Raw genomic sequence first — 21,521 nt, 5'->3', positions numbered from 1 at the left:
CCTCGGCAGTAGTTCCTCTTAGTCGGAGACAGATATTCCGGCTAAATCACCAGATGAACGATCCCACAACAACAATACAACTTTTGCTGCTCTGCGTCACCCTATCCAGCTCTCCAGAGCCAATTTGTCCCACGAAAATCTCCCAGCGCTGCCTTTAGGGCCTACGTCAGCCTATTTGGCCCCGCGTCTTCCTCTCGGGGCTCTGCGTCAGCCTCTGGAGCCTCTGTGTCTCACCGCTGGCCCTCTCTGGCTCTGCGCAACTCCTGGCTGCCTCTGCGTGGTCTTTGGCTGCCTCTGCGTGGCCTCTAGCTGGCTCTGCGCCAACCTCTCCCGGCTTCTGCGCTGATCCCCTTGTACTAAATTTGCCTCGTTGCTATGTATTCACTGCCCCTCAGCTGCAACTCAGATCACTTCACTCAATTTCCTCAGCAAACTCTGCCCCAGAAAATCGAGTTTTTGATCTCTCTTGGTGTCCCCTCCAACTGACCCTCAAGTCTCCTCTTATACTTTTCTCGTTGGTCCATCAATGACCAAGATTAAATCTCTAATCAACGGCTAAGATTAGATTTGGCTTGATCCATGACTTTTGGACCATTCTAACCCAATTTTATATTGATTCACATTAATATTTTATTTTTCCTAAGTTTAGACTTAGGAACTCCATTAAAAATAATAATTATTTTAATATCTCCCAAATCGGTTAGATTCTGCCCAAACCATTTCTGGGTCTTGAAGATCTCATGTGCTTTAGCGTCTCCACCAATTTTCGTGGCTAGAGCACATCCGATGCTACCCAAAATCAACAATACTATGTGGTGCCACCCTTGCATCTTGTTGGACATTGACAAGACTGCTAATTTGGTCGGTAGCAAGTCCCAATCCTTGAGTAACATCCACTTTAGATACATAAAACATACAAAGTAGTTAGCGGTTCTCCATTATGATTTCTGTGAGAATAGCATATTACTTTGTAGTGGATCAATATCAGGAAAGGAAACCAAGGAGTAGAAACTTCATCCCAATTTGCTAGAAATGTATATTTAAGTTGCAAGGAGGAATCCAAGATTGATATCCATATCAAGAAAGGAAACCAGGAAGTAAAAACTTCATTGCAATTTGGTGAAAAAGTATACCATATTTGAGTTACTAGGAGTAATTGAAGCTAGATATCCATATAGGAGAAAAATATATAAAAGGCAGAGCTACTTTGGGAGCTTCAACATGGTAGTCAACAATGGAAAACCATCCTAATATAAAGAAAAAAAATGAAAAAAACACAATTAGGAAGGCACTTACATCTTACCTAATTTCTCAAAACTTTTCAGGTATAGAATCTCTTGGCTAAGGTGAAACCAACTAGATACAGGAAATAACTAGGTACTATCCACTTTCAGAAAGGTTTCAAAATATGGAATCTATTGGCAGAGGCCAGTCCCATGTTTGTTAAGAGCTTTAAGTAGAATCAAGATAGAGAAGATTCAAAAGCAAAGCTCGTGTCTATAATTTGAGAAGAAAGACAAGAGCTCAAATATATAAATTGAGTAGAACGTGGAATTCAGAATGCAGAATGTACTATTCAAAGTTTTCCAATGTGGAATTTAGATCTGAGTTTTAAAACAATGATTCACAGATGCCATCCCTGCAGAAGAGTAGAAAGCTTGAGAAGGGGAAAGAAAAAGAAAAGTGCAATCCATATACAACCAATGTTTTAAAAACCGGCCGGTCTGAATCGGTGACCGGTCAAACTGGCCGGTTAGCAAGCCCACCGGGTCAAACCAGCTTAAAAACCCGGTTTACCTCTATGTTGCTCGAAACTTCTAGGAACCTGACGTTTCGGGACGTACCCGTACCCGAAACTCCGAAACTCGGCTAAAACTTGATCAAAACTCGACCATTATGTAATCATCTATGAGAGTTAATATAGACTTGGTTTTCATTCTAAAATGTCATCTATGGGTCTTATTCCCTTTTTTCTTGCAAGATAATGTGTTATTCACTTATTTATAAGTTTCTTTTTATATATATAAACATATATGGCGTTGCAGACAATGTTTCGGCCGATGTTTCCATTATTGGGAGGTGACATTTCTAGACGTACTCGTTTCGGAAACTCCGAAACGTTTCGGTGTTTCGTGCAACTTAGGTTTACCTCCTCATGTCGCCTTTTTTTTGCCCTAACCGGTCCTTACTGGCCGGTTTGTGGTCAAATCGGCCGGTTTATTGCTAGGGCAACTATAACCCCCACAAAATGCATTTATGTGAGTTTTGACACTGGTTTGAGGGAAATTTGGGGTTGTTTTCCTCCAAAAATAGTCCCTCCAAGAAAAACATGCCTACCCTCTCATTTTCCTGACACATCTCAACCCTAACAATGTTGGCAATTAATGGTAATGTTAAATTCTTAAAGTAAAAGTTATTCAGGATTTTAAATTCTTAAAGTAAAAGTAAATTCTTAATTTTCATTTTCATCCTTTTACTTAAATTTTTAACATTACCATGAAATGACTCAGGATATTTGAGAGTGGTTTCGACCTCGTTGGATTTCATATGCAAAAACTAGAATTTTAGATTTCACTCAAAATTCAGTAGACTTAATGGTTTTCAGGATTTCATGGTTTGGGGGTTTGCAATGTTTCCATTTGATTCTATCATGCGTGAGGGTATGAGATTGGCGTTTGATCAAGAGCATGAAGCCCTCTAAGAACCTTGATCGTGGTGGCATTGATTGTTGAACTTTGTTGATGTTGGTGGTACTGATTGTTGAACTCCTCTACCATGGCCTTAACAAGAATGCACCCTTCACTCAAAGGAAAATGACTGGTTAGGCATGCTAATCTTTTTCTACCACATTATTAGGTTGAGGAGATGAACCCTTCACTCAAACCAAAATCATTGGTTAGGCATGTTAAACCTTTTCAATTTCTATCATGTTATAAGGTTGAGCAATCCAAGTCTAAAGACTTTGAGTTACATGATGTTCATGTATCTCTTGTTGATGATGTTTATGTATTTCTAGTAGCGTTGAATCAATGATGAGTTTCATGAGTGACCATGTTGATCAGTGATTTGGAGTTTTGACGTCTATTTTTGCTACTACTAAAGTTGTAGAGGAGTTTTAGAAGTCCTCAAACTCGGAGGCATATTATTTATGTAGCTCATGTTGATGATCTCTTGTCTAGTAGTGGTGATGAGTTTGACCATGATGAGGAGTGATCATGTTGTTGATCACTGATATGTAGATTTGTAGTAGTTCAATGACCCCATAGCTTAGAGCATTGTTTTCGGACTCTAAAGGCCATTTAGAGCCTCATTGATTATGTATTTTGTTGCGGATATGTATTGCACTCGATGCCATTTTGATATATTCACCTTTACATGGTATATAGATGAGCAAACCTTGCATATTTTGTTTCTATTGGCTTGGAATCATGGTTTTAAAGCTTAAAAATAGTTTTTTTTCCATTAAAAATTAATTATTTAATGTATTTTTTTAAACTGGTTCGTTTAGACCTGATCAGTCCCGGTTCGAAACCCAGTTCATTAGGTGGACTGGTCCGGTCACCGGTTCCGGTTTTTAAAACATTTATACAACATTTGTTCATTTTCTTTCTTATTCCTCTATTTGAGAAGTATTTTTAGAAAGCCATTTTCTCCCCAGTTGATCTGACAGCTTCTATCTATTCTACATTTCTGTCTCTTTCTCTTTAGCTCTTTTTCTCTAATCCATTAAATCTATTTTTTTGCAGAGAGGTCCACCTTTGATTGCAGACTTTGTTCATGGATCTGATGGGTTAGGGAACACTTTTCCTTCTCCTCCAAAAAACAAAAAGATTGACAAAAATGCCTGTGAATTTCTAGTTGACAAAGTGTCTGAATATCCGGGTGAAGTGACCATTCTTGCATTAGGACCGTTAACTAATATTGCTTTGGTAAGTAATGTTTTTTGTTGCTAATGATTGATGGTATATTTATTTTACCACTTGTGCTCTATGTGGAGTGTCTAGCTGGGGAAAATTGATATTGGGCTGGGTTGACGACAACTTTTATGCCATGCAAGTTTTAATGGAACTTTGATTTGTTATTATAGGCAGTTAAAAAGGATAGGTCATTTGCAAGCAAAGTGAAAAGGATTGTCATACTCGGCGGTTCATTTTTTGCAAGTGGCAACATAAACCCTGCTGCAGAAGCTAACGTGAGTATAATTGCCGTTCATGCATCTGTAGTTTTCTGGAAATTTTTTTGTGTAGGTAAGTCTGAACCATAAGCTTTTGAATATGTAATGTTGGATGCACCTGAAATAGTTGACTAGAGAGAGTAACAAGCTTAATAAACAAATGTAGCAAACTTCCATCCGTCTCAGAATGTCTAAATGAATTTTCATATGAAAAGCATCAATTAATATGAACATCCATTCACTAGCTTCTTTAATCCAACACATATCAGAATCAAATCTTTATTTTCCCTTTATCATATTATTCTCTTGCACTGATTATGCAACTGTACCAGGCATCATCTTTGCAACTTAATCTACTCTGTGGTAATTAACAATGTGGCAAAGATTGACATCCACAAAAAGGCAGCATAAGACAATTTGGAGAAAAAAATCATCTTAACTTAAAAAATATAGAATAAATTCAATTTTCTCATTTGAAAAATAATATAACTTAGCAACATTGAATAATCACATTGCCACATAAACATGAAAAGAAAACTTGATATATAAAATGGATAGGATAATGATACATCACATATTTACTGTTGACATTGATTGCTATCCAGTCAATGCTCAAAACTGAATACACAGTAGAAAATTACATCAAATATACAGTAAATGTATCTCATCATCATGAGTCATCTACAATGGTGAATTGCTTATTGATTTTCTCTTCTCTACCCCTTTTATTGGAAGAAGTAATGGGTTGCTCTCTAGAAGGCCCTATGGTCAGAATCAAACATCTTCTATTGGATGTCTTAGTGTTCGTAAGTAGTGGCATTGAGGCTGGCACCTAACTCTCCTCACTCTCAATCTCCTCCTCTCCTATTGACACTAGGTCATCCTCTCTTGCCACCAACTCCTACTTATCCTCCTCTAACCACTTAGACATGGTCTCAATGTCATCCAAGGAATGTTTGTTACCCATCAAAAGTGGGTAACCCATACGAATTTTTTTTGTCTCCTCATTTGTCAGCCCGTCAACAAGCAGCCCTATGATGGCTCTGTTGTCGCAATATTTAATGAGCCTTGGAGAGGGGTACCCTACAAGGCTATCACTAGTCTAAGTGACAACAATGGGGTGATGGCCCACTGTCACCACAGCCAAAACCCATGCTCTTTATGGATTTTCACCAATGGGAGGAGTCCTAGTATGCATATAGGTCACCTATTAGGTATTCTACACTTAGGTGCAACGTGACAAAGAGGCCTCCAAGGGAAAGACACAATTTAGGCACAAGGCTCTAAGAGGAGGCAATTCACTTTCCTTGAGAGAGGCCAAGTTAGGGCAACACAAGACCTAGGGATTGCTTAATAAGTTGAGAGTTGGGATGGCCAAAGGTCAAGTTGTAGAGAAAGGGTTTTCCACAATGTATTTCAGCAAGGATATGGGACATGAAACCGTAAAAAAGCCCCCAAGTTGAAGCTAAAACCAAATTAGGGTTTTACCTAGGGAAAACAACTAGGGCGATTGAAATTATGGAGGGAATTGGAATGAATGTCTACCAAAGGGGAATGATTTTGAGGCAACCACTCCACCTATAATGTCCTAGGGTAATTTTTCCCTTAGGGTTGCTATTCTGGCGAGGGTTTTTTTCAATAAATTTTTAACAGTAGTACACATTCATCAATATAAAGAGTTTCAACAATCGTACAATGCATGCAAGAATATATAGTTTCTACAAAAATATAATACTTCAGTGAAGCACAACGCTTAGGGCGGACTGCCTAATAGCAAGGAATGTATCCAATCAATAGTTCACCAAGAATTCCACCAACACTGTTTGCAATGTCACAATCTAATCAATATTCAAAATTTCAAACCGTAAATGTGCTATATTGTTCAATCTAAATGTTACTACTATACTATCTATTGTACATTTACTGCATAATTTGTCCTGGAGATACTCGCAGACATGAAGATGTAATGGCTGGCCTTGTTTACTGCATCAAGGATCAATTTTTCGTGGAGATCCCATGAACAATGTTGCAGTCGTTATCCCTGAAAATGTGGTCACTGTTATAGAATTCACTCCTGGGCCCTGATATATCCTTGAGTAGGGTTCGACTACCCTACTGTGGCTATCCACAACCTTGGAATATTGATAGAATAAGGGTTGACTGCTTACCTATTCCATCCTTCCCATCCAGTTTGCTTCAATTCCAACAACAATCTTACTTCGGTCCTGCAGCCCTGGCCCTACGGCTTCTTGCGACCCTATCGCTACCAGCAGCCCTACGACTTCAGGATATATGCCCATATCCGCAGAGTTCTCCTTCTCTGCCTTAATTCGAGACCTAGTAGACTATAGGATGACTTTGTTGTTTGGACAAAATGTTGATGGCTACAAAAATAACCCTTGCTACTAGAATTTCGGTGGTAATACGACATCCACCTAGAATTGTCGTTAGTGGTTTGAAACAAAGGTGATTGGTCTCAAAATTACCCACAAAAAACTTTGATCCTGCTAGCCAAACAGATCCGAGTGATTTTCAAGAAGAGATGTTGTGCCAAAACAAGAAAAGAGGTGTCTAGGTAAGGTGGGATCAACTCCAACAAAATAAATTAAGAAGGGGTCATCAAACCATCAGAGCGTCAGGCTCAATAAAATCATAGATATTCCAATCCAAAATGATTCCAACTACCCTTTATTTATAGATTTTCTCATGGGATTGAATCTAATGTGAGGGGTTGCAAGGGCAAACCCCAACTTGGGCATTTTTACCTTAGCCGACCCAAAATTTCACCCAATGTTGTCATAAATATTGCATAATTGGGTTTTCCCCCTTTATGAAGACTTTAGCCTACGAGATTAGATAGGCTACATCGTCCTTCCGTAGACAATTAATCCATAGGGGACATTATAGTCACCCCTTCCTGACATTGCTTGTCCTCAAGCAATGGCCAACCTGGGTGCTGCATGTTACCACTCAAACTAGCAGGGATCCTAAAAGGGGATCCTTGAAGGGCTACTACTAGGCTAAGGGCAACAATGGAGCGATAGCCCACTATCACCTCGACTAAGGCTCCCTACTCTTTACGAACTTTCACTGATGGGAGGAGACCCGTTATGATAAGGATCACGAAATGGATGGACCAATGATAGGGCGAGGGGTGATCCTGGAAGCCTATTCAAAAGAGAGGCTCAAATATGTGGCTTGCTTGTCTTGGAAGACAAGATGGAAGGCTCTCAAGGAAGGGCTTGGGGAGAATTTCAAGGGTTAGGTTTTGAGTATGTGTCTTATAAAGGAGATCCCTAAGCCCTAGAATTCTATTGGAAACTTGGGTTCCAGTTGATCTTTGAAGAATTAACGTTGATAGTGCATGGGACCACACAAGATCAAGTGGACCCAAGGTTAGGTCAAGGGGATAGGATTTAGCAACCAATGATATGCTTGACCTAATTATGGAGGGGAAGGGATCAAGGAATGAATTTTCAATGAAAGGCAATGGAACGATCCTTGTGAGGTTTCTAGCCTAAGGGAAACCAAGGGTGAGAACTTGTCTTCGAGCTATGGCTTGCAATATCTCAAGATCGCACCGTCGGAATCTCACAAAATTTGGAGGGCTTCATGAGGACACACCATCGCAGTTGTGGACGAAAAATTGAAGTATTTGGATGGCGAGATTGAGAGATAGTTGATGCCCTAGGTGACCTAGAGGACTAGACCTAAAGAAGAGGAGAGGGGAGAAGGAAAATAGGTTTAAGGTGATCACCTTATGGTGGACCAGTGCCTAATCCTTTGGGGAGATTTGGAGTCCAGAGTAATTATGACTATGGACATCAAATTTTCTATGTCAAGGAGGCCTCAAAAACAACTTCGCATAGCATTAGGGCAGCAACAAAAGCAACTTCAAGAGCTTTATACTTTGTTTTGCAAGATTGATGGCTTATCAAGATGAATTTCAATGAGAAGCATATCTAGGAACATTCATTCATAATACATGGCCCATACATGAAGCATCACTATATAGAAACCGAATTTCCACAACTACGCATAAATTGATGCAATGAATTAGCCCTAGTATAGCGAAATCCCAACAACAATGTATGTGACAGGAATAGAAAAAAGGTAGCATTAAATTGTACTTACATGTATTAGGAGTATATCCAACCATCAAGAATTTGCCAATCAAGAAGCTCAAAGACGAGAAAATAATCGAAACATCAAAATTCATTCCATGCTCCAAAATTTGTCCTCCAAGAAGGATAGCGAAATTCTCAAGAGAGATACAAGTTCAATCCAAGTGATGATGTTAAAATGAATTGACATCACTTGTATTTATACACTTCTAATGAGTTTGATTTAGCTAATTAGGCCTACATTAGCCCCTAAAATAAAATAATGTGAAAAATAACTAACTTTTGGTGACAAGCCCACCAAACTAGCTCATAAACAAAAGAATAAGCCTCTCAAGAGGTCGAATGATCAATAATACATGTCGTTGGGCCTTCTAAGAGACCTGATGAAGTCCATAGGTGCCATAATGAGAAATAGGACTCCCAAAAGTAGTGGACAAGGGGTTGGCCCCTTGTTCTCCAAATAATAAACCTGTGGTGCTCCCAATGGGTGTGGGGGTACACAAGTAACCTCATGGGTCTCCAAGTAGATCGAAGATGCCTGTAGACCCTCTGTAAGGGCTTTGATGATAATGTAAGTGATGCCACATCAATATACAAGCCCCGGGTCATCTGCCAAGTGCATGATACAACTGTGGGGCCAGCTGGGCATGGTAAACCATGTGCATCTTCCTCGTCCACTAGATGAAACTTGAGCAATCTTTGAGCATCTATGGGGATCCATGGAATGCTTTCTACTATTGTGGAGGCCCATGGCTCTCTACACACACCCTACATGTGCCAATGTAGCCCTCTGAAGGGTTAGGACCCCGTATAGGGAGACCAAACCCAAAATGGAGACCATCTGTAATCTTGCATAAGATCCAATGTGTCCCCTTGCCTTCCAGTACAACAAGTCATTTAAAGAAATCGAGTTAAAGAGCTTGCAAACCATGGACAACAAGTGGGCACTTCATAATGGCATGCCCTTCCATAGTGGGCTTTGGCATGTGCTAATGTCTCCAAGCTCCAAGGGGGGTTAACCAAGTGCCCTATTAGGTGGTTTCTACTTTTAAAGGGGATGATATGTCCAAGGTACATCCTTCAAATGGTGGTGGCATGTGATAAAGTGATGGTACGGAGTAGGGGATGGAGGGGGCAATCCTAGGTCACATGCCAAGGTACAAGGGTAGCTAATAAAGGGGAAGCCCACACTTGGGTATATAATGTATAGGAGGGAGCAATCGTGGTACATGAGTCACCCCGACCTTGATTTTTCCACCCTTTTTCATTTTCCTTTTGCCTTTTATGATTTTTCTTTGGTTAACTGCTCGGAGCTCAAGGAGTAAGAGCATGATATGTAAGGTATACCAGTGGATACCCCCTTTGAGGTGGGGCGGTTCATTGCCCACCAGGGGTTGGGACAATAATGGGTTACTGAATGATAAAGAGGCTCATCCAGGGCCAATAGGAACCAGGGTGATGGGCATGGGAATAGGGTAGAGCTCATGCATTGGCTTTTTCCCATGTGCTAAATTTGTTTGTCCCGACCATCTTTTGCATTTTGTGGTACATTTTCCTATTGAATGTGGCCAATTATGCTTTTACTTTTTTTTTAAGCTGCATCAACCTCCAGGGCATCGTTCCAGGCCTGCCCCAAGGTGTGGGCAAGGGGAAGAGGAAGGTTAACTATATGTGGACCCAGTGGAGGAATGTGGACCTAGGTGGGGAGGAATGATGAATGGGGTTATAATGAGCAGAAGGGGAGTGATACATGTGGATGAGGGAGCAGGACCACGCAACCAAAATTAGGGTCTCCCATGAAGTACCATCGCTAAAGCCCAAAGGTCAGTAAAAGAGATCCCACTGAACCACATGGGACGAAGTGGACCTAAGGTTAGGTCAAGGGGATAGGATTTAGCAACCAATGATATGCTTGACCTAATTAGGGAGGGAAAGCGATCAAGAAATGTCTTTTCAATAAAAGACAATGCAAGGATCCCAGTGAGGTTTCTAGTCTAAGGGAAACCAAAGGCAAGAATTGGTCTTCAAGCTAGGGTTTGCGACATCTCAAGATCTCACCGTCAGAATCTCATGAAATTTGAAGGGCTTCTTGAGGACACACCATCGCAGTTGTGGACCAAAAATCAAAGTATTTTGATGGCTAGATTGTGAGATAATTGATGCCCTAGATGACCTAGAGGACTAGACCTAGAGAAGAGGAGAGGGGATAAGGAAAGTAGGTTTAAGGTGATTACGTTGTGGTGGGCCAGTGCCTACCTTTGGGGAGATTTGGAGTCAAGAATAATTATGACTATGGACATCGAATTTTCTATGTCAAGGAGGCCTCAAGGACAACATCACATAGCATTAGGGCAACATCAAAAGTAGCTTCAAGAACTTCATACTTCATTTTGCAAGATTGATGGCTTATCAAGATGAATTTCAATGAAGAAGCATCTCTAGGAACATTCGTTCATAATACATGGCCCATAAATGAAGCATTGCTATCTAGAAACCGAATTTCCACAACTTCGCATAAATTGATGCAGTAAATTAGCCCTAGTATAGCAAAATCCCAACAACAATGTATGTGACAAGAATAGAAAATAAAATAGCAATAAATTGTACTTACATGTATTAAGGGTATATCCAACCATCAAGAATTTGCCAATCAAGAAGCTCCAAGACGAGAAAATAATCCAAACATCAAAACTCATTCCATGCTCCAAAATTCGTCCTCCAAGAAGGATAGCGAAATTCTCAAGAGAGATACAAGTCCAATCCAAGTGATGATGCTAAAATGAGTTGACATCACTTGTATTTATACACTTCTAATGAGTTCAATTTAGCTAAATAGGGCTACATTAGCCCCTAAAATAAAATAATGTGCAAAATAACAAACTTTTGGTGACAAGCCCACCAAACTAGCTCATAAACAAAAGAATAAGCCTCTCAAGAGGTCGCATGATCAATAATACATGTCGTTGGGCCTTTTAGGAGACCTGATGAAGTCCATAGGTACCATAATGAGAAATAGGACTCCCAAAAGTAGTGGAGAAGGGGTTGGCCCCTTGTTCTCCAAATAATAAACCTGTGGTGCTCCTAATGGGTGTGGGGGTACACAAGTAACCTCATGGGTCTCCAAGTAGATTGAAGCTGCTTGTAGACCATCTGTAAGTGCTCAGATGATAATGTAAGTGATTCCACATCAACATACAATTCCTGGGTCATCTGCCAAGTGCTTGATACAATTGTGGGGCCGACTGGGCATGGTGAACCCGGTGCAACTTCCTCGTCCAGTAGATGTAACTGGAGCAATCTATGAACATCTATGGGGATCTATGGAACGATTTCTACTGCTGTGGAGGCCCATGGATCTCTACACACGCCCTACATGTGCCAATATAGCCCTTTGAAGGGTTAGGACCCCGTATAGTGAGACAAATCCAAAATGGAGACCATCTATAATCTTGCATAAGATCCAATGTGTCCCCTTGCCTTCCAGTACAACAAGTCATCTAAAGAAATCGAGTTAAAGAGCTTGCAAACCATGGACAACAAGTGGGCACTTCATAATGGCACACCATTCCATAGTGGACTTTTGGCATGTGCTAATGTCTCCAAGCTCCAAGGGGGGTTAACCAAATGCCCTATTAGGTGGTTTCTACTTTTAAAGGGGATGATGTGTCCAAGGTACATCCTTCAAATGGTGGTGGCATGTGATAAAGTGATGGTATAGAGTAGGGATGGAGGGGGCAATCCTGGGTCACATGCCAAGGTACAAGGGTAGCTAATAAAGGGGAAGCCCACACTTGGGTATATAATGTATAGGAGGGAGCAATCGTGGTACACGAGTCACCCCGACCTTGATTTTTCCACCCTTCTTCATTTTCCTTTTGCCTTTTATGATTTTTCTTTGGTTAACTGCTTGGAGCTCAAGGAGTAAGAGCATGATATGTAAGGTATAGCAGTGGATACCCCCTTTGAGGTGGGGCAGTTCATTTCCCACCAGGGGTTGGGACAATCATGGGTTCTTGAATGATAAAGAGGCTCATCTAGGGCCTATAGGAACTAGGGTGATGGCCATTAAAATGGGGTAGAGCTCATGCATTGGTTTTTTCCGATGTGCTAAATGTGTTTGTTCCGACCATCTTTTGCATTTTGTGGTACATTTTCCTATTGAATGTGGCCAATTATGATTTTACTTTTCTTTTCAGTTGCATCAACTTTCGGGCATCGTTCCAGGCCGACGCAAGGTGTGGGCAAGGGGAAGGGGAAGGCTAACCCTATGTGGTGTTGAAGTTTCTAAGTTCACTTAGTTAGAAACCCTCCATGCACTTTATCTGATTTATTCCTACCTACTTGTTATTTTCCTTAACAAGTTATTTACAATGTAAATACTGAAAATAAACACTAGTGTGTGCTCAACATATTACAGATCAACAACTAAAAAGAAACAGAAACAAACACACCATATGACACCATTATTTTTGGACCAATGTCCCCGGAAAAACCCAATGTGGGAAAACTGGTGTAGCTATTTGAGGGTTTTCTTATTAAGCAATATCAGAGTACAATCTGGGTGCCGAAACTGGCTTACCCAACAGAGAATTTCCTTGGCAGTAATACCTCTTGGTTTCTGACAAATCTCCTGGCTGAAACCTCGGATAATCCTTCTGGCAGCTCCTCAACACAAAACTGTTCAGAAACCCCAGCGTTTGCCCAATCTGGACTGCATTAGCCTCTCCTAGCCCAGCGCTGGCCCTGCGTCTACCTATCTTGGCCTACGCCAGCCCCAGGAGGCCCTGTGTCAGCTATGCTGGCCTCTCTGGTGCCCTGCGCAACACTTAGCTGCCTCTGCGTGGCCCTGCGTGAGCACCGGCTGCTCCTGTGTCACTCTCTCTGGTTGCTCTGCTGCTCTCCCGGCACTATTTCTGCCTCTCTGTCTCTCTATACTCAATGTCCCTCAGTTGCTCTCCGATCACTGATTCTATCTCTCTTAGCAAACCCCGCTCTAGAGAATAGAATGACTGATCACTTAGGTGTGTTCTCCAAGTGACCCTCAAGCCTCCTCTTATACTTTTTCTATTGACATCTCAACGGCCGAGGTTAAGTCCCTAACCAACGGCTAAGATTAGATCTGGCTTGATCCATGTCTTTTGGACCATTCTAACGCAGATTCATATTAATACACATTAATATTTTATTTTACCTAAGTTTAGACTTAGGGACTCCATTAAAAATATAAATTATTTTAATATCTCCTGATCTGTTTAGAATCTACCCAAACCTTTTCTGGGTATTGGAGATCTCATGTGCCCCAAACTCTCCACCAAATTTCGTGGCTAGAGCACATCCGATGCTACCCCAAATCAACACTCCCTCTTAGCGAGGACTGTGCTCTAGCAATACTCCTCACTGAGTATTACTCTGATCATCCGGCATCGGTACCTGTGCTGATGCTAGGCCTTCCTGCCCAACATCCTTTGCATTGCTGCACCCTGTACTGCTGCCCATGGTTATGCCACTGCCACTGCTGCATTTGTACGACAACTCCCTCTGCATCCATGCTGCTGCTGGTCCTTTCTCCCAGCATTGCATCCGCACTGCACCTCCTCTCATCATGTTGCATCATGCGGCCTACTGCTGCACTGCAACTTAGTTATTGATCAGTAAGTCACTGATCTCCCAATTTGACCTCCCTGTTGGGCTAGAGAAACCCACTGATGCTGAAGCTCCCTCTCTGACCTCTGCGCCACTGCAACAAATCATTGCATCTTGCACCATTGCACACCTCTTTGTGCCATCCTGCACTGGTGCAACACTCCTGTGCCTCTCGCATTGCTGCAGTCTGCTAGCCTTGCGCTATCTCGGGACTCTTGCACTGTAGCTCTCTTTGCTACTCCATCCGCATTCGTCTCTACCCACTCAGCCAGTCCTGCTACTCCTCGTCAACGCTCCCGTAGCAAAGTCTAATCCAAGAGGTTGGGTACCTCGAGGATCTTGCCACTTATCGCCTGTAGTCTGCTTGACTACAGCTCGATGTCTCCCCACTTCCGCTCAAGTGGTGCATGTGCACTCATGGCACAATCATCGTCTGTCAAAACTTCCTTCTCTGCCCGTGTTGGCGCTGCCTTAGTCTCGGAAGACTCTCCCTTACTCTTCTTCCTTGGACATTGGGACCCAACTCCCCACAGGGGAAGCACTTGATCTTGGAGAGATCCTTCTTCTTCGTTTTTCCTACTTTCCCTCAGATGTTAGGGCCACATCTTCCTCCTCCTGCTTGACTTTGATCCCCTTGCTGCTGCTACTCGTCTTTGATTGCTGTCTGATCTCTTCCTGGCGAAGAGCTGCCCACATCTCGTCCCAAGGTGGAAGTGTTCCTCTGCCCAGTATACTCTGGACAAATACTTCCCAGTCTTCTGAGACAGCATTCAGGGCTGTCCTCACCATTAGCTCCTGATCCGGTGTGGCTCCTATAACAGTCAACTGATCTCGGATCTCATTCAGTCCTCCGAGGAAGGTGTCAATCGATTGTCCCTTCATCTGATATGACCTCATCTGATTCTCGAGCAGCATTCTTCTCTGCACAAAAGTATGCTGGTAGAACTTCTTGAGAGCCTCCCACATCTCAAATGTCGTTTCCTTCTCGGCTATGTGTGATATTACATGATCCTTGACCCCGTCAAGGATAATGCTCTTGGCCCTCGCCATCGCCTCCTCGTACCTGTCATTATCACTGGGGTCGACTGGGACAGCTATTACCTTCAAGACAAAGTTCTTGACACGATTCCTGTCAAGTACAGATAAGATTTTGGCCTTCCAGACTGCGAAGTTTGATGCTCCGTCCGGTCTATCTTGGTCTCTTACTCTGTGTAGTGCCATGATGCTCCTCTACTCCCCTCCTGGAAGTTCTCTGTTCGACTCCTCTGAGTCTCTACTTCCCGTCTGGATGTTCTCTTTTGGACTCCCTCTGAGTCTTGATTTCCCTCCTAGAAATCCTTTTGTGCTTGTCGAGATGCCCCCTACTCTGATCGTCTTGTGCAACTGCACCACTGATCTGGGTTCCTCGGCTGGAAACCCTTGGTAGCAACTCCTCTGGCCTTGCTCTGTCAGGTACTGTTTTGACTATAGTACCTCATCAACTCCACTCTGCAATATTCTTGCTTCCTTCTAAACCCCAACAACTACCTATTTGTGGACTGCGTCAGCCGCTTTCTACCTCACAATGGGTTTGCGTTACCTTGGATGGGTCTGCGTCAGCCTTAAGAGGCCCTGCGTCAGCCCTCTAGCCCTGCGTCAGCAACACTGGCCTCTCTGAGGCTCTGTGCAACTCCTGGCTGCCTTTGTGTGGCCCTGCGTGAGCCCTGGCTAGCGCTGCGTCACACTCCTTGGCTTCTGCGCTGCTAGAAACAGTTTTTGTCACCTAGGGACAGTTGTTTTCTGCTGCTATTGCTCCGCTCGGCCAATGTGTCCTCCTGTGATCTGCAATCACGCTCCGATACCATGTTGAAGTTTTTAAGTTTACTTAGTTAGAAACCCTCCATGCACTTTATCTGATTTATTCCTACCTACTTGTTATTTTCCTTCACAAGTTATTTACAATGTAAGCACTGAAAATAAACACTAGTGCGTGCTCAACATATTACAGATTAACAACTAAAAAGAAACAGAAACAAACACACCATATGACACCATTATTTTTGGACCAATGTCCTCAGAAAAACCCAATGTGGGAAAACCGGTGCAATTATCTGAGGGTTTTCTTATTAAGCAATATCAGAGTACAATCTGGGTGCTGAAACTAGCCTACCCAACAGAGAATTTCCTTGGTAGTAATATCTCTTGGTTTCTGACAAATCTCCTGGCTGAAACCCCGGATAATCCTTCTGGTAGCTCCTTAGCACAAAACTGCTTAGAAACCCCAGTGTCTACCCAATTTGGACTGCGTTAGCCTCTCCTAGCCTAGCGTTGGCCCTGCATCAGCCCCAGGAGGCCCTGCGTCAGCTCTCTGAGCCTCTGTGTCAGCTATGCTGGCCTCTTTGGTGCTCTGCGCAGCACTTAGCTGCCTCTGCATGGCCCTGCGTGAGCACTGGCTGCTCCTGCGTCACTCTCTCTGGCTGCTCTGCTGCTCTCCCGGCACTATCTCTGCCTCTCTGTCTCTCTATACTCAATGCCCCTCAGTTGCTCTCCGATCACTGATTCTATCTCTCTTAGCAAACCCCGCTCTAGAGAATAGAATGACTGATCACTCAGGTGTGTTCTCCAAGTGACCCTCAAGCCTCCTCTTATACTTTTCCTGTTGACATCTCAACGACCGAGATTAAGTCTCTAATCAATGGCTAAGATTAGATCTGCCTTAATCCATGTCTTTTGGACCATTCTAACACAGATTCATATTAATACACATTAATATTTTATTTTCCCTAAGTTTAGACTTAGGGACTCCATTAAAAATATTAATTATTTTAATATCTTCTGATTTGTTTAGAATATGCCCAAACCCTTTCTAGGTATTGGAGATCTCATGTGCCCCAACCTCTCCACCAAATTTCGTGGCTAGAGCACATCCGATGCTACCCGAAATCAACATGTGGACCCAGTGGAGGAATGTGGTCCCAGGTGGGGAGGAATGATGAATGGGGTTATAATGAGGGGAAGGGGAGTGATACATATGGATGAGGGAGCGGGACCATGCAACCAAAATCAGGGTCTCCCATGAAGGACCATCCTTAAAGCCCAAAGGTCAGTAAAAGAGATCCCACAGGACTAGGGTCCAAGGTTAATATCCAAAAGAGGTCCACAAGACAAGAGCACAGATCTAGCCCACTCTTTCCACCGAATCCCCCCATTAATCCATGCCTAAAAGTTTCTATGATATGTAAACTACAATACTCCATTACCAAATGACAAGGCATGCCTTTAGATTTGGGAGGACCACCTTCAAACATACAATCATGACAGATGGGTGAGGGACCACATGGCTAGCTCAAGTGGCGGAGAAATGGCACAATGAGCTATATGGTGGCTACAAGGGGCTACTGGCTTCTGACTGAGGACCATCATGGAGAAATTTTTTCTCCTAGGGATATCACCCACAAAATGGTGGGTTACACTGCAAAAGTTGCCCCCTTTCTTTCAATAATGAAGACTGCTTACTTGTCTTTTGGTCATTTCCAAACCACCTGCTCTCATTCGAAACAAGCGATGCAACAACCCCTGGCATTTTCCATCCTTATCATTATCACAAATATTTGCCATTGCAAAAACTCCCCATGAATGCCTTGAGTTGGTTAAGTGATCAGTATTGAAGTTTGGGGTGAGGCTGATGTTAAACCTCCATAATCGTCTTTTCCCTATGCTTATTAATACATCCTCCTTTGGGTTTCCTACAGTACATTTCCTCTAGATATTTGCATAAGCATAATCCATATCTACCCCTACGACAATATAAAGAACCCTTGACATTCAAAGACATTTTATCCTTGTCAACATCAACTTCATGGTGAGGCATCCCTTCAAATTGTGGAACCTTTCTTTCCACCTAGCCATGTAGCTTTGAAAATGCCTCACACACCCAAGGGATATGGCCATCTGCGAGCACGCGTTGCTTTCTAACAATTGAATTCCAAGGATGCATGAGTTATTTCTCATGAGTAGTCACATCCACAAAATTATCAAGCATCCTCCATTGTTCAAAGTTTGGGATGTCATCATCAACTTCATTTCACTATCTCTTTCAGCTAGTACTTGCTCCAAGGCCATTAACTGTGCTTTGTGTGAATGAAAAAATTGTCATTTTTGGAGTAGCGCACAATTCCATGATTTGGTTCTCTCAATAGACGATCTTCTTGTTTTTTCAAAATGAAGCATGGAAGGTGGCCCTAGGTTGGTTGTATATGTCTGAGGATCACATTCATTAGCTACAGATGGCATAGTAGTAGACAAAAATAGACCACTTGCCATAGGGCCTTCGATGCCAGTCACTAAAGAGTCCGCAATTCGAGCATGATCCACCACTAAGCTCTCCATTTGATGCCTTTCAGATGGTAACACTCTCTCTCCCTTGGTAAGCATTTCTAGTTTCATACTCTCTTCATTATTAACAACTTCAATTGCATTATCAAGCTGGAAAATTAGCCTTCCTAGTAGGTGATGCCAGCGGGAGATAACCATCTTGTACCTGCTCCTCACGATTTCTTCCTTTTGAGATTATCCTATCTGATGATTGGCCATGAACAATACTTATTGAAGAGGGTCCTTTAGATGTGTTAACAGCGCTGGACCTGCCAACATTCAATGGTCTCCCCAATATGTGGTCCCAATTAGACCTCACACCGTTTGGGATGGGAGCCCCATTTGGAATATGGTCCGGTTGTCGGTTTCTTAAAGATTTTCCTTGGCTCTAACTGTCAGCAAGAGAGAGGGATGTACCTTCAAAAAGCGAGTGTGCCTGGTGAGTGTTCAATTGTAGGTGTGTCAAGGTTCTTATACTGTGGAGGAGAAGAAAAGTGAGCCTCTAAGAGAGAGGTAATAGTACCACTCTAGTAGAAACACACACAAATAGGAAGAATCTGTCTAACATCCAGCAAAATAGTCCACAAAGATGTGACGGTCATTGTAACCAATACAAACAAGAAGGATTTGTCTAACATCTAGCGGATTAGTCCACAAAGACGCGACAATCATAGCAACCATTACAACACATTCTCAATATGATAAACACTAAAATAACCAAAATAGTTCAACTACTTTAGTATAGGTGAAAGTAAACATGAATTACAAACATTCACAGAACATTCTTACAAATATTCATAATCCATGCATGAAGAACGTGCTGGCCATTAGGCTTCATATATTAAAGTTCCCGGACACATGTATACAATGAACACCACTAACTCCAATAGTGGAGCATTGGAGTCACTACTTGCTCCCCAAAAGAACTAGCTTGTCTCTCTAATGCCTTGCGGTAGGAGCCAAGGTGAAAAGTCCCTTGCTCATACAATGAGGGTGTATATATAACCAATGGGGTAATGCTTCACCTCCCTTATGACTCTTTGACTATCCTCATGACTGTTTGACTTCCTATGACTTTTTGACTTTACATGACTCTTCATATTTTGTATGTGTCCTTTGGACTTCCACTTTACAATACATTTTCAAATAAGAAATTACATAATCCACAATAATGATGTGGCATATGACAACCCATGACATGACACTACTGACATGGACTGCTTGATGACATGGCAATGTCAAGCCACTTTTGCTACTCCTTGCTGTATTTCTTCTTGAGAATGCTCTTCTATACACCTCCATATGGCTTAGAGGTAAGGAGTCTTCAATGATATCAAGTCTTGAACTGAGGTCGCAAACTAGTGTCCCTTTGCTTTCTCTTGATTGATTAGCTTGCATAATCAGCTACAAAGATGTCTTCTAGCATGTTTCCCTTCTCCATCTCCTTCTTCATCATCCTGTCATGGTATGATAGAGTACCTACATCTGCAATTCACTCATGACGGGATGACATCAATCCGATAAACCCCTAGTCTAAGATGGTGCATGTTGATCCATTACTTGAGCCGGAACTGGGTTGGAGGCTGAGGGAGAGGTTCAGTGACTACGCAATTGCATAGCTCAGGTAGTCAAGGGTGAAGCTTAAGCCTTGAGATTGTGCAATGTGCAATTCGGAATGGACTGGGCAAGCAGATTGTGCAATTTTGGGACTCAGTGAGTTGGGCTGAGGGGTTTTGCACTGTTTCAGCCAACTGCATAGTTCTGGGAGATAGAGTAAACCTGTTGATTGCGCAGATCAGGAGCTTAAGGGTTGAGCTTGAGCTTAGAGACTGCGTAATGCGCAGTTGAGGCTAGGCTGGAGGGCTAGATTGCGTAATTATGGGGGCCAAGGTCTGGGCTTGAGTACTTGAATTGCGCAGTGTCACGGGGTAGGGTTGCAACTTGAGGGCCGGAACTGCGCAATATGCAGTTGAGGAGGGCCGGAACTGCGCAATACGTAGTTGAGGAGGGCCGGATGAGGCTAAGTTGCTGGGAAATTTCTGGAAATTGGCTAAGTGTGGGATCAGTGAACTGATGTGATTAGTGATATGACTTGACTGTGATCACACACTTAGAACACTTGACGACACAACAACATAGATCATCCATGACACATGAACCACACGTTTTCCTCAATGCGACCACTCTGCGATGACTTACGAGAAGTGCAACACCAAAGATACACTTTGCGACGACCGTGATGACACTTGTGTGACAATGCTTACAACTTTGGAAATGAGTACGACAAATGTTTACATGGTTAGATCAACTCATTTACACAAGAGTAACCCCTTGAAACCACCAAAACAAGCTTATATACATCGTGCGACACTTGACATGCGAAAAGACAACATTTTTCTTTTCTTGCAAAAAGGACCAAAACATTTAGAGAAAACACATGGAATGAATCTCAATGTTTGCGATGATAATATACAAGACCAAGGTAGGCTCTAAAATTTGGTGTAGGCCAAAATTTTGGAGGGTGTTGTAGCAGCGACAACAAGATGGAATGGCACCAATTGGAAAATTTTCAGTGTAGGTCTTGTTACCGCTCAAACTAGTAGGGGGCCTAAAAGGGACTCCTAAATGAACAAGTGTTAGGTCAAGGGAAACGATGTAGACTTAGCCCACTGTCACCTCAGCTAAGACTCCGTACTCTTTACAGACTTTCACCAATGGGAGGAGACCTGGTATATAGAAAGTCGCTTGTAAAGGATGAACTAACAAATGGATGTGAAGTGACCTTAATGATCTTTTTCCTAGAAGGAGGTTAAGAATGGAGCTTGCTTGCTCTTCAAGCAAGGTACAAAGCTTTCTAGGAGGAGGTGAGGATTTAAGGGCTAGGTTTAAGGAATATCCCTTGTAAAGGAGTCTCCCAATCCCTATAATCCTTATTGAACTTGGTTTCCCAAGTGGTTCCTAAAGAATTGACTTTTCAAAGGTATGGGACCACATGGGACCAAGTGGATCCAGGGTAGGTTAAGGGGAGGGATTTTAGCAACCGATGATGATTTTAACCTAAACAAGCAAGGGGAAAGGATCAAAACAATAATTTCCACTTAAAGGTGTCAAATTGATCCTATGAGGTACTAGCTTAGGGAACACCAAGGAAAAGTTTGATCTCAGAGCTAGGAATTGGGATATCTTACAATCCCACTGTCGGAATTTCTTCAAATTTGGAGGAGACC

General features: G+C 42.4%; 1 protein-coding gene across 1 annotated transcript in view; it reads left to right on the top strand.

The window, feature by feature from the left end:
* URH1 (uridine-ribohydrolase 1) overlaps window positions 1-21,521 on the top strand; it is a 202,846-nt gene that overhangs the window by 99,659 nt on the left and 81,666 nt on the right. The window contains exons 4-5 of the mRNA XM_089384502.1: window positions 3,747-3,929; window positions 4,088-4,192. Coding sequence (XP_089240628.1) covers window positions 3,747-3,929; window positions 4,088-4,192 — 288 coding nt within the window. The remainder of the gene's footprint in view (window positions 1-3,746; window positions 3,930-4,087; window positions 4,193-21,521) is intronic.

Source organism: Pinus tabuliformis, chromosome Q, assembly GCF_031772625.1.
Source record: "Pinus tabuliformis cultivar Carrire ecotype Pingquan chromosome Q, CPIR1, whole genome shotgun sequence".
NCBI classification, from domain to species: Eukaryota; Viridiplantae; Streptophyta; class Pinopsida; order Pinales; family Pinaceae; genus Pinus; species Pinus tabuliformis.
The sequence above is the reverse complement of the archived record's forward strand: the minus strand, read 5'-3'. Positions and strand labels throughout refer to the sequence as shown.